At 47.3% G+C, this 14,314-nt stretch overlaps 1 protein-coding gene across 1 annotated transcript in view; it reads left to right on the top strand.

Moving 5' to 3' along the window:
• camta1a (calmodulin binding transcription activator 1a) overlaps positions 1 to 14,314 on the top strand; it is a gene marked incomplete at both ends in the record, with an annotated part of 267,332 nt that overhangs the window by 231,118 nt on the left and 21,900 nt on the right. Inside the window, 3 exon segments of the mRNA XM_079175695.1 lie at positions 4,653 to 4,806; positions 9,345 to 9,485; positions 10,112 to 12,423. Of these exon segments, the coding sequence (XP_079031821.1) occupies positions 4,653 to 4,806; positions 9,345 to 9,485; positions 10,112 to 12,423 (2,607 nt within the window).

Here is a 14,314-nt window from a genome sequence, read left to right on the forward strand (position 1 = left end):
ACCTTAGTGCCAGAGGCCAGGAGGCTGCCTAATGACTGGCACCCCATGCTATCCATCACGGTGCCACTGCCAGGGAGACTGCCCCCGCATAGCCAGGAGGGCAGAGCCTTAATAACCCCTCGTACCCGTTCAGCCCACCACAGCACGCGACATGAAACACATACATTTAGTACACAGGTGTTCCTTTTGTTCACCAAGTTGCACAGACATATGCAAAGATGCACACCACAAAGTCTAATACGCATCGCGAGACAGCACGAGTACGCAGTCAAAATAGCAGATCCACTCAGACTCGCACTCACAGCTCATTGCACTCATTCTGCATGCAGAAACATACCTCCAGAAATATGCCTCTAGACACTCATTCACATGCTATTTATAATTTAATGTAGGCAGACGCAAATACATAAAGGCACAGATACATCCACAAACACAAACACACCAACACATGCACCTCCCCTCTGTATTGATGCCTTGATGCTGACTGTTTGTGACTAAACAATTGACTGTTACTGCTTTCATGATACTTTATATAGAAATGGAGATCCCTGTAGCCTGCTAGTTCAGTTCTCCCATGAAGGACTGTCTCATTCCTTCCCTCTTTTGCTTATTTCCCCCATTCCTTCCTCACACTAAAAGTCCCATACCTGAGCCCCTGTCTGCTCTGCTCTTGCCTTCACTGTGACAGGCTTTGAAGCCCCCATTCCTGGGTGCGGGTTATTTTATCAGAGAGGAACAAGGTTTCCTCCTGCACTCGCTGGCTCATCCGCGTTGCATGAAGCATCCCCTCTCAATTAAGATCCTTTCATGTTAATGGTGTTCTTATCGCTCCTGTGCACAAGTTGTGAAAGCGAGGCCTAGTATAGTAGAGTATAACCATGGAGCAGAGCTGCCTGCCTGACAATACAAGAGCTGTTACTCTCATTCTTCTTTCTGCCTCTGTCTTTCCATGTATCTCTTACTGGAGCGGGTCTCTCTCCTCCGCTCTCTGTCTCTTAATGAGCTGTGGTGGGCTGTTGGAGTAGCGGCGGCTACACGGAGGTGTTCCAGGAAGAGTGGCGGAGTTGCGGCAGGGTCACAGAGACTTAACGAGACAGCGAGCACATTACTTGACCACTCATACCAGATTCCGTCGATAGATGTGCTTTGCACCCAAGTCTCAAGTTAGTTATATCTCGGCTGCAGCTCAGCTTACACTTTCCCTACCTCACATTCAGCACAAAGTAGAAGGTCACCGTAGCTGTCTCCACCGACATCTAACTCCGTCTGTGGCTTCAGCTCCATTAGCGGATCTCTTTCTCTCTTTCTCTCCCTCTTTGTGTTTTGGAGTAGAACAGGGTGTTTGACTTCAGGACGAGGTAGGCAGTCACTGAGAGATTGTAGGAGCACTGGCTGCCTCTTAAGTGCGTGGGTGTCAGAGAAACCTGTTGCCTGGCTACAACAGCACCTTTATCCTCCGGTTGCGATGGCGATGTCCTGCATACGGGCGTTTGTGTGTGTGTGTGTGTGTGTGTACGCGAGCGAAAGCGTGCGTTGGCACACCAAATTTTTTCGGGTGTGGCTGGTGAATTGTGTATTAGACTGTGAACTTCTGCGTGACTGTGTGATCTTCTGCCTTTGTATGTTGATGTGTCTGCGCCGTGTTTGGGAGAAAGAGAGCGGTGAAAGGAGGGGTAGGAAGGCGCTCCACCACCCACTCAGCAGGCCTTCCGCCCCCATGGCTGACTCCCCAAGACTCTCCTAGTAATTAGCTCAACATCTATCCATCTGTTCCAGGGAGGCGCAGTAAACATTAACACAACACAGCAACATCAAAATGCTGGCTGGAGACAAGCTCCATTTTACATATGCATCATACAGTCACGCTTAAAGAGGCCTTAACATGGGAATGTTTGGCACACTTGCTTGCAGAGGTAGCCAACGTGTTGACGTGTGTGTATTTATAGACTTGAGCTCACATACGCATCTTGTGCATCATACAAACACTATCATACAGAGAGATACAAACTGCTTCACATGCTCACACACCTGCACACCACAGGCTCCGGCAACTGTCTCCCAGTCTTCCGTTCCGCTGCGGAAGTGAGACTGGAAAGCTGCCCTGAGACCCACGTTGGGAAACGAGTGAAAACACAACCAAAAGACTACATTACACAATTAATCAATAAGTTAATGAGATCTCATTTTCTCTGGAAAATAGTATCCAGGCAAAAACTCCCCCTCAGCCGTTTTCCCCCTACTCCTGGAGAACCAACTCCTGATATTACACTGTGGAAAAAGAAAGCAGCCAGCAGGAAACTAAATTAAATTACCATCCTGATAGATTTATGTGATGCTTTACATTTTCACTGTGTTGTTTCCCTCTCAGAGTGGAAGTGGACCTGAGTTGGGAGAGAACTGTTAAACGTCTTGTAGAGTAAGAAGAAAGAAAGAAGCAAAACAAGATTGTGGAAAAAAGAGAGCGAAAGTTCCAGACAGACAGATAGCAGATTCCTTATAGTGAAGCACAGAGACACAGATTACTTGTGTTTGGGTGAGCTCTGAGGCTGCCACATGGTGTCTTCCTTTGTGTTTAGTGCGTGTGTGTGCGTGTGTGTGTGTGTGTGTGTGTGTGTGTGTGTGTGTGTGTGTGTGTGTGTGTGTGTGTGTGTGTGTGTGTGTGTGTGTGTGTGTGTGTGTGTGTGCGCGCACGCATGGGTGCATAGTTATGTGGCTATGTGTGAAAAGGTAGGAAACAGCTGGGAGTGTGGGTGATGAAAGGAAGAGACTGTGCGTATCCATGTGTATGATTGTGTAAATCTAAACCCTGTGTGTCTTTTGATGTATGTGTGTGTGTGTGTGTATATATATATATATATATATATATATATGTGTGTGGTCTAATGGGTGATTTATAAATCAATAAACCAATGTGTGTGTGTGTGTGTGTGTGTGTGTGTGTGTGTGTGTGTGTGTGTGTGTGTGTGTGTGTGTGTGTGTGTGTGTGTGTGTGTGTGTGTGTGTGTTTGTGTGTTACAGTATGTGAATGAGTTTGCCCTTGTTCGGTCGGTCTGTGTCCTCCCGCACGGCCATACATCCAAATATGTTTATGTATGATCATAATTGAATGAAGCTGTCTGTATTTGGCACTCTCACTCCAAGTAAAGATTGAGGGCATCTCTTAGCTGTTGACACAGCTGGTGATGCCATCTGGGAGCATCGCACGCCGCCCCGTGCCATCTCCATGCAAACAGGGCAGCAGTCTTCGCCTCGTGTCCATACCAATGACAGGGGACAAGGAAAGCGGTGAGATAACAAACGGCAATGTCCAGCTCCTGGTGGAAGTGTTGGCAGGAGGTCATCTGTCCCCCTGGAGATTGCTTAACTTACGGGTTTCTTGCTGTCACGCTTCTGGAGCTGTGGCTGCTCCATAAACATTGAGATAGTGTTGGTTGTTGGTACGTTTCAGATGTTTTCCAGAGTAGTGATTGTTTCTTTGGATGTGTTTGCTCCCAACCACACCCCTGTCTGATGAAAGGGGAGAAGGAGAGGGGGGGGCGGGGGATGTAGTTGTAGATTAATGGTACACACTGAGAGGGAGCACAGACCTACAGTAGCAGCGCCCTGATTTATTTGCCACTTAGTACTGATGAAGCTTCCAACTGCAGTCATACACACACACACGTGTTGTCACGGCATTTTTTTTCTATCATGGTCTTTGTTGGTTTGTTGATTCTTGCGTCTTATTTAGCTGCGAGTGCACGCAAATACGTGCGGTTTTCGTGTGCACTTTTCATACATCGGATGACGATCTTTGTTCCATATACTGTGTACCTACGGGTCAGCTGTAATCATCGCAGCCTTTATTTGTATCCTATGTGTCAAGCATAGGGATATTGTGCTGCATTTGTGTGTTACGTTTGTGTGGGCTTAGTGGCACCGGGATGTTTGTAACAAATTGGAAGTGATAAGGACTGAAAGGGGAACATTCCTTGTATGAGTCTTTACCGAGCCATGCTCGCTAATCAAAGCTTTTCATGATTACAGAAGCGAATTGATGTTATTCACACCAGCACAACATTCCTTTAAACGCCACCTATTATTCATAAGCTGTCAATTTAGGGAATTTGCCGAGGTAACCCAGTAACAATTTGCAGGCGGCAAATTGTTGAGTTTTGACTTGGTAAATACAGGCAGAGTTAATTGAGGGCATCAGCTCACCATGTGGGAGGACTTGACAAAATGCCATAAGTGTGTTACACGAGCACACATTGTAATTATCACACATATGCACATAAATACACACAGAAATGACACGCACTAGTATACACATCCAAGCACCCACACATTTTGTGATACAGATAGTCACATAATGAGTGAGATCTTCTGTTGCCCTGTGCCCTGTGCTCTGTTGTGTGTGTGTGTGTGTGTGTGTGTGTATGTGTGTGTGTGTGGGTTACCATCCACAGCGTTAAAAGTTCAGCAGCATTTTACTTCTCACCAACCAGCTGGCATGTTCCACGTAAAATCCCTCACTGCTGAGCCACAGTATCTACGTGCCACTACTACTCCAGGCATTTACTGCCTTAAGAAGCCGTGCTCTTAGACCATCCATGAAGTCATCTCTTTCTAACCTCCACCATCCCTCTCTCTTTTTCTGCGTACCCCCACAGAACCCTGATATCGTGCTCGTCCACTATTTGAATGTTCCGGCCATTGAGGACTGTGGTAAACCATGCGGTCCGATCCTGTGCTCCATCAATACAGACAAGAAGGAGTGGGCCAAGTGGACGAAGGAGGAGCTGATCGGACAGCTCAAGCCCATGTGTGAGTATTTGAAAGAAAATCACTCTCAGAACTATGCATTCATAAATTCCTGCCACCCCCGGTCTCAACTTTTATTCATAACCTTTACAAAGTTGCTGTCTTCTCTAAAAAAAAAAAAGGCCTTAATGGTTTTTAAATGTCTACATGCATGGGAAGACTACACAGTGGTTGTTGTTATTGTCTCAGGATGTGATGTCAAGTCCTATTTGCTGATGGCTGGTACACCAAGTGCCCTCAGCACCTCAGTCAGAGAGCATCTTTCGGCCAGTGTTCCTACTCTCTTACGAGTGTGTGCTCTTCCTGGAGCTGTCTGCTATATTTGCGGGTCAAAGTTCAGCTCTTCCCCTAGACCTCTGGCACCACTCTGGCCCGACTGAGAGTGTGCATCCTCTCTGGCCGAGGAAGGAAGTCAAGGCAGAGGTGGGCAGCAAGCTGGTTATTGATTCATGTTAGTGCGTGGGAGCAAGAATGTCTGACTCACCAGAAATCCCCGTCCACCCCTTCTCTGTCTCTCTCTGTCTCTCTCCCCCTTCAGTGGATTGATCCCTCCCTGTTGTTATCAGCTTTACTAATGCTCTGAGAGGTGCACTATGTGTTTTTATATGAGTCTCTAGACCTGCCCAAAGGATTGAGGCAATGTTTTGGAAAAAAAGTCAGGGTTTGTCTGATGATGATAATAGCCAAATGGGGACCTTCTGGGGCATTGGAAATCTTTCAGACAGCTGTTAAGACACCTTTAACAACCACGCTGTGATTCGGGTGTGCCTGGCAGGGGCCAGCAGGCCTGTGACTGATATTCCGATGGCCAATTATTGGAGATGTGACCAGGTAAAGAGGAACGTGTCAGCAGCTTTACAAGCACACACGCATGCTGGCTGCATACTGACAAGGCAGTCCAGACCATCATCACCGAGGTCCTCGGCTATATTGTTATCCTCCTCACTGCTCTGCTTGCTATCAGTTTTAGTACATCTTTTAACATAAAGCCTTACCTCAGGACAGCCACTGAACAACAACGGCCTACTGTATTCATTAGTTCTGTGGCTTAATGTAAAAACCAAGCACCATTTGCAGTAATGCGTAAAGTCATTAACTTTGGGAGTTGTTGGGACAAAGAGGGTGAGTGTGAGATGCCTTCTAGCTGTCAGGCTACATGAGGGGGCTACATAAAGAGCAAAAAGAAGAAAAAAAAGCTCTTCTGTTTTCTGTCTTTGCTTTCTATCTTTCTTCTCCCCTCTTTTTCTCTCTCTGCTTCTCTTGGAACATCCAGTCTATCAACACAAGCCCAGTGATGGAGCAACATTGCCATCTAGTGGTTTTGAGAGATAGCAGCATCCTTCCCGATATAGGGAGGGAAGAGTTGCAATGAAGTCATGCTGTATTATCTATGCATTATTTAATCTTAAATTATACATTAGCTCTTAACATACAGTGCATTTCTTCCCAGACTGGCCCATATCTCATAAAACCTAACTTGCATCCATTAGTAGATGTGTTTTTTTGCATTGCACAGAAATGTTAGGAACAATATGAGTACAGTGCTATTGATCCTTTTCTTTTTTGTATACATCAGAACTTCCTCGATTCCGCAGAGGTTGTATAGATAAACTAGAAGGACACATTTCTATTTCCCCTTTATCAGCAATGTGCAAAACCCTCAAATGTTGTAGTTGCAGGAGTGTACAGAACAGTGTGTTTGACACTGGGTCACATGTGTCGCTGTATGTTAGGAACTTGTCATATAATGATGATGGTTCCTATTTCACGAGCTGATTTTTCTCAGCACACAAACCCTTTATTTTAATGTCAAATAGTTATTTTTCCAGAACATTGGCAACTTTTGCGATATAATTGCCCTCTTCCGTCTCGCTCTTCCTTTTTGTTATTCTCTTCACGATATTTCAGTGCGCAAACCATTTGACACTTCTAATGATACAAAAAAACAACAAAGGGAAAATGTGGATTTCATGGATCAGTTGAGCTTATTCTGTCTCCCAATGACAAAAACACACACACACACACACACTCGTGCTCTCAGTCGCAAAAACGTTCCCATGCACATACACAGCAGTTCAAATACAAGCCCTGTGAATCATGGCCTTGTCTGACCTTGTGCTCCTTAACGCCCTACAGTGTTTGATGAGGAAGAGAAGGAGCAAGGGAGTGTAGGGGGAGGGGGGGCAAGAGAGTGGCATCACTACTCAGTCACGCTACAGTTCCATAGACAAGGCAGCCAGCTTGATTCACTCTTTTGGTCTAACGCTATGAACACGCAGCCCTCTCCACAGCTCTGCCCCTAGCCTGCTGACAGATAGTGCATGAGCGGCTTTAACAAACAGACAGAGGGCCCGTCTCCAGGCTAGACAGGCAGGGCCAGTGAAGAGCAGACCGAGGCAAGACAAACAGGGCTGGCCATCATGTAAAACTATTGTACTCCACTGTCCCATATAGCGCCCGATGGTGCAGATGCAACCAGATGGGATACGCGCATGTCCTACAGATCAACTCTTGTTTGTCATTAAGGGCTGTGTGATGCTGCTCATGACAGGATGCAGTCATCGGGATGATGATGTGACCGGGTTGCCGTTTGGTGCCTCTGCTGTTGCTGCCACTGGGATTAAACCCAGTGGCGCTGTTGCTGTCACGTCTGCTTTGGAACATAACCCTCAGTGAGAAGAGCAGGACAGGCAGACATGGCAGTAACTGTACGTCAACAAACCAGAGCCTCCAGGGGTTGACGCCCCGTCTCAATGAAGAGGGCTGAGGCAATTCTAGCACGAGGGATCAGGGCGGAGGGGAGATAAGATTGTTTGGACAAATAGGGACGGCACTACATGGTGGATGTAAGCTGTTGCATTAGGCTCTCACTCTTGCTCTGTCACCCTTTCTTAGTCACATCAGCAGAACGGATGCTCCTCTGTCCTGCAGCCTCCCTACTGGCTTTTACACAGAAGAGGAGTCATGACAGCATTTTTAGTATTCCTGTGGCTCTATCGTGTGTCAGTATTACTAGCGTCATGTCATTTGTACTGTTTGCATTGCACACTGTCAGGAGGTGAACAGTGACTCAAGCCACACTCTCTAATGGGATCCGCAGACGGACATAATTATTTGTGCTGTAATTGCTGTGACATTGGATGAAACTTTCCTGTCACATTTGGTGTGCAATCTTTTTTTTTTTTTGTCCTCCGCTCACTCACTCTAGATTAATTGCTGAACAAATCTGACTTCATAAAAGATCAAAAATGAATCGCGTTTGTGTGTCTATAACCTGCCACAGCGAGCGTGTGATCTCAGCTTGATCACAGCAGCTCTACTGACATCTGCTGGTGACCACCCTCTAATCTGCCAAAGGATCTTAAAGCTTTCAAGTTAGATCCCTATCACAGTCATCCAATCATGTTTCCCAGCTTTTTTCACATCGCCTTGACTAGCTCTGTCTTTAATCTGCATTACCCTCACACTCTTACACTGTTTTCATCTCCTTTTATCTCATATGCAAACAGACATGCTCTCAGCAAATTCTCGCTGTTTTCTAAACCTCACTCTCTTTATATATATCTCTCTTGAATATTTAACCAAAGGAGGTACTGAAAGTGAAGGGAATTTGAATTAAAGCAGGCTTGATTTTGTTTGATAGTCTAAATAAGCTTCACTTCTCAAATACTACCCTTTTTCACCAGTTGGGAGCCCGAGCACAGCAGCACTCAATAGTGTCTCCTGCCACCTTTCAGCCACTAAAACCACAATCTGTCTCATCAAACGTAGTGGCTGGTTAGCAAGTGGAGCGATGAAAAGTATTAAGAGTTTCTAGCGAAGCAGAGAGTGAAGCTTTACAGGAGAAAGCCTCTCTTTTTCCCTTGTTGCAGATCCAGCAGCAGCAGCAGCTGCAGCTAGGTGATGTCCCTCCCTAAAGGCTTTCCCTGTCAGAACAGAGTCATAGGTCAGGGTAAGAGCTGAGAGTGGAAGGATTGGACTTGCTGTCACCTTCATCGGCCCTCGCAGAGGAGAGACCACAGGGTGGCAACAGACACCGGCACACGGGAGGGAAAAAAGATGCACAATATAGAATCAGCAGTGCAGTACAGAAGGTACACAGGCATTGCAGTGAGGAGACGGACAAAAGCATCTGTTCTATTCTGGACTAAGGAAACAGGACACGGAGAGAAAATGAGAAAAGATGTTAGAGTTTAAAGCTATTATACATTTCAATATGAAGGAAAAGGCGTGATGGAGAGTGGTGCGTAAGCGTAATCAAAACCAAAGGAAGTAACACTCAAATTCTACCAATAAAGCTGCGTTGCCATTTTACTGCAGCCAGTGAGTGGGTTGTTTGTTTCGCTTCAGGAAAAAAAAAACAGGAATATGAATTTCTCTGTTGTACTATGGTAACTTTGACATTCTAGAGAGGTGACCAGTGAGCAGCATGATGCATACTGGCAGATAGACAGGGAGGGCAGAGGGTGGGGCGGGGGGTTGGCGTGGCTGGTGGTCTGTTGGGCTGGCTGACATCTCTGTCTCCTCCTCTCTCCCGGCAGTTCATGGCATCAAGTGGACTTGCAGCAATGGGAACAGCAGCTCTGGCTTCTCAGTGGAGCAGCTAGTGCAACAGATTCTGGACAGCCACCAAACTAAGCCACCTCCCCGGACTCACAACTGCCTCTGCACGGGCACCCTGGGTAAGGGCTAGTGGGTGGGAGAGGGAGTTTGTTCTCAAGAGAGAACTGGAAGAATTCAGCAAGAGAAACCCAAAGGCCATAGAGATACTGCTTGTTATATGGTAGATCAGAGAAGGTGGTTGAGGTCTTGTATTGGTAGGCTATTTATTTAAATTGAGTTTCAGGGTTATTGGCTTATTACTTTTTGTTTACTGATAACTATGTCGAGGCCATATCTGAAAGAGCCCAGCTGTTCCCGAATGTTATGCTAGTCAATCAAATAATTTCAGCTGTGAAATTTTACTAGAGGCTGTCACTCAGGAAAAGAATGTAGAGCAGTGGTTTGCTAATTTCTAAAACAAATGAGTCTGGATAAACCCCAGTTGCGGCAAAACTTCCTTTACGTTGTACTCACTCTAAACACTAAAATGAAAGGCTAGTTTTATCATTCCAGGAGAATGTCTCTCACAAACTGATAGATACAAAAACAAACAGATCATCCCTCTTTGTCGCCGCTCCTTGAACAGCAGTAATCGCCCAATTCTTAGGAAGTATTTGGAAAACATTGTCCTTTCTCTTTCTCCGCTCTGTACCCCCGTCACCCATCCAAATCCCCAACGTCTTCTTCTCCGTTTGTCCTCATATAGGTGCAGGGAGCAGTGTGCACCACAAATGCAACAGCGCCAAACACCGCATCATCTCCCCGAAGGTGGACCCCCGCTCAGGAGGCTACAGCACCGCTCACTCTGAGGTACAGAACAATGATGTGTCGGAGGGGAAGACCGAGCACAGCGCCCACGGTGGAGGAAAAGGCTCTGGGGGAGGAGGCGGAGGGGGAAGTGCCAGGGAGAAACGCAATGGCAAAGTCCACAAGCCTGTCCTGCTTCACCAGAACAGCACGGAAGTGTCGTCCACCAACCAGGTTGAGGTCCCTGACACCACGCAGAACTCCCCTGTGTCCATCAGCAGTGGCCTCAACAGCGATCCAGACATGGCTGACAGCCCCGTGGTGACCGGGATGGGCCACGTGGCCTCTGTCATGTCTGGCCTGTCCCAGAGTGTCTTTATGTCTGAGGTCACTGGAGACCCTGTTTACAGCATGTCTCCTACCGGGGGTCCCAACACTCACCTGATGGGTGCAGATGCCACCTCACAGGGCATGGTGCTGTCTGTGGCCTCTGACCGTCACAAATTTGCCTTCCCCGGCGGAGGAGTAGGGGAACCTGGGACTACCGTGGCTGGAGACAGTATGTCCATGCTGTCTTCAGCCGGGGTGTCTGAGGAACTGGTGCTCTCCAGCAGTCTCGACGCTGGAAGCATCAAGATCCCAGAGACCAATATGAACTTTGACCCCGACTGCTTCCTGAACAACCCTAAACAGGGCCAGACCTATGGAGGCAGTGCAATGAAGACAGAGGGCAACTCTTCCTCAACATCGTCCTCCTCCGGTGGCGGCAGCTGCACCAACGGCAGAATGCAGCGCTCCCCCACCATGTCAGATAATGGCTACATCTTCAACTCAGCTTTGGTGAAGAATATCAAGACAGAAGACACATCGTTTGAGCAGCAGCTGGCCCAAGAGAGTGGCTACCAGGTGGGGCCAGTAGTAAACTGTGGCAGCGGGGTGTCTGTGTCGTCTGGTGCTGGTTCAGGCCAGGGGAGCCTTACTCTGACAGCAGCAGGAGCCCTACTTCCTTCTGGTGGGGGTCTGAGTCCCAGCACCACACTGGAGCAGATGGATTTCAGTGCTATAGATGCCAAGCAGGACTATACTTCCAGCGCCTCCACAGTGAGCTATGGTCAGGCCATGTCCAGTCCTCACATGCAACACCAGAACCGCTCACCCAGCTTCTTCCTCCAGGATTCTTCTCAGACCGGTCAAGCTCAGCAAGGGAGGCCCGGCATGGGTCAGAAAACACATTTGATGGAGCACAACTCCCATGACTCTGGAGGTTACATGGGGCTGCAAGTGGTGAAGACGGACTCCCCCGGCAGCAACGGCCACCTCCACCATCACCACCAGGCCCACCAGACCCAGCACAGGGCCAACTGTAACGGAGGCTCACCCACAGAGGGGCCTGGCCAGGCTGGCTCTCTCCAGCTGCTACAGTACCAGGGGGGCTTTCCTGGGATGGGCGCTGAGCATGAGGAGGTGGTGGGTCTAGAGCAACCAGGCAATGTGAGTTCAGCTCAGGCTGGAGCCACTGAGAATGGAACTGAGAATCTACTCAAACCAGTAGACCACATTCAGGCCTGTGGGGCAGGAAACGGAGAGGGCACAGAGCACTACCTGCAACAGGCCTCGGATGGTGGCGGAGGAGGGACTGGAGGTGCAGGGGACGGAGTAGCAATCCATAACGGCAACAACAACAGCGATGGCAGCAACCGCTCCCAGCAGCAACAGCAGCTACCGCCTCTCCTCCAGGGCGCGAGTATGGTCCAGGGACTCTACAACGCTGTCGGAACCCACCAAGGCCTCGGAGGAGCGGCCAGTAATGGGGGAGCAGGAGGGACAGGCATGGAGATCAGTCTGGATCACTTCGACATCTCTTTTGGGAACCAGTTCTCTGACCTCATCAATGACTTCATCTCGGTGGATGGCAGTGGAGCCACCATGTCAGCCGGAGGGGCTCTGTATGCTCACCAGCTAGTCGCATCCCACAGCTCCAATAGTCAGAACACAGGGGGTGGGGCTCCCCAGCAAGGCCAGGACGATGGAGGGGCCAGGGGCTCTGGCTACAGCCCCTCAGAGCTCTGCCTTCAACCCTGCTGCAGCCCCCAGTCTCTGAGTGGAGGGGCTGGAGCAGGGGGAAACACGGGAGAGCCAGGCTCGTTGTCCTACATGAATGTAGCAGAGGTGGTTTCTGCAGCTGTAGCCCAGGGGGCTCTGGGGATGCTTCAGGCCACAGGCCGGCTCTTCATGGTCACCGACTACTCCCCTGAGTGGTCCTACCCTGAGGTGAGTGACAGGGACTCTTTTGTGTTTGTTTGTTTGTTTGTTTGTTTTTTATGGGGGCTGGGTTCGAGGGGATTCTAGTTGCTACACAGCTGCTAACTGAACATCTGTGTCCCGGAGCTGCCCACCGCTCTCCTCCGGGTAAAGTAGTCCAAAGCGAAAATCGTTTCTGCCACTTCGGATGTATAGTAAGCAAACTATCAAAATGTACACAGACTGTACAGTCCCTAGTACGTTGCACAGTAAACACAATTAAGGCCGACGCCACACTTGGTGTTAGTCAGTAGTTGGCTGTTTTTTTTTTAATAACTGATGACTGTACATGTTGGTTGTATGCACTCAGTAGAAGATTTCTTTTATGTGACCAGACATTACACATTGCACATTTAAATGAACACAAAGGTGAGTGGTTAAAGTCATATATGAAGTACAAGATAAGATGGAATCAGAACGTAACTGTCCTTGTAAATGTCCAGTAGATTCATAAGATTGTTCAGCAATTTTAATGAGCATTTCAGGGACTTCCTGTGGCTTAGATAATATGCTGCTAGATTTAAGTTAGTTCGAGGTGATTTTGTTTGTATTATCAGTCCTTCGGGATGCGTGGGGACATTTAATCCTGATTGAAATCATGTTAAACTGATCTTCTGTTCTATTTGCCTGAATGAACTGAACATTTTTGGTGATCCATGCATAAACAATTTAATTTAAATAATTAAAAATATTTTGGGGGGTTTTAGTTACTTCAATCAGGACATTGAACTTTTACAACAAAAATGCTCATTTGTATATTAAGTTATAGACACAGAGAAAAGTGACAAGGCAGATGGCAAACTGTAGTTTTAACTAGAATACAAACACACATTAAAAAAAACTATTTCAATTCTTCACTGGTGCAGAGGGAAAAAACAACAATAGACCTGAAAAGATCTTGCTGCATACAAGGAATAATCAATCGTTTGATCGTTTGCAAATGTGGCTGCAAAGAGTTTGTTCTTTACCTAAAAATAAGCTGCAGCTATGTTCAGCTGAAATACATGTCATCTATACTCGGGCGTAATTGTCACTGATGTCACTTTTCAGATGCTGTTTTCAGACAGGCTGTCCTGGGAGCCATCTAAAATGTTGCACTCTGTTGTAGACACAAAAAGCCACAAATAGTTGTGTGATGAACTTAAACAGAGCGATAAAGAGAGAATGTCCAACCTTACTTTCTCACCTCTGAACACATGGCCAATCACAACATGAAATTGGCGGTAAAGTCGGATTGTCAGTTTCAGAAAGTTACCGAAATGGTTGGGCACAGCCCCCAAATCCGACGTCTGAAAGGTGTGGGGGGGGGGTTCTAAAGCTACCAGACAAGCACTTTAAGTACTGGCCCCTTAAGAGCTGCAGACACTACACCAAAAAACATATGTTACCTGTTCTTAAAGTTGTTTTGGTTAAATAGAAAAATGTAATCCATAGCTTTCTCCTAAAAAGAATAAGAAAAAGATTAGGCACGAAAGAACAGTACACTTTTTGGTAAAGATGCAAGTATATAATTATCTATCATAGAATGTCCTTTTATAGAATAGAAGCATTCACGTAGCTTTTTCTTCTGTCACAGCCCGGCTCATAAACTGGAACAAAAACAGGGAGACAACGAGCTGGCGGCCAAAAGTAGTAATTTATTTGTCTCGCCAAAAACAAGTAACCCAATGTTAACAGCACTTTACACAAAGACAGCCACAACTGTCGTAAGCCAGTCAACAAGATCTTCCTTTCAGAGAGGGCAGCTGCCAGCTGGAGAGGGTATTTTTAGGCAGAGCGCTAATCCTGCTGACGAGCCTCCAATCAGCACCTGTAACAAAAGGAAACACAGCCGGGCACCTAGTGTGTGATAGGAGGAGGG

The sequence above is a fragment of the Pholis gunnellus genome (assembly GCF_910591455.1).
Source record: "Pholis gunnellus genome assembly, chromosome: 2".
Taxonomy (NCBI): Eukaryota; Metazoa; Chordata; class Actinopteri; order Perciformes; family Pholidae; genus Pholis; species Pholis gunnellus.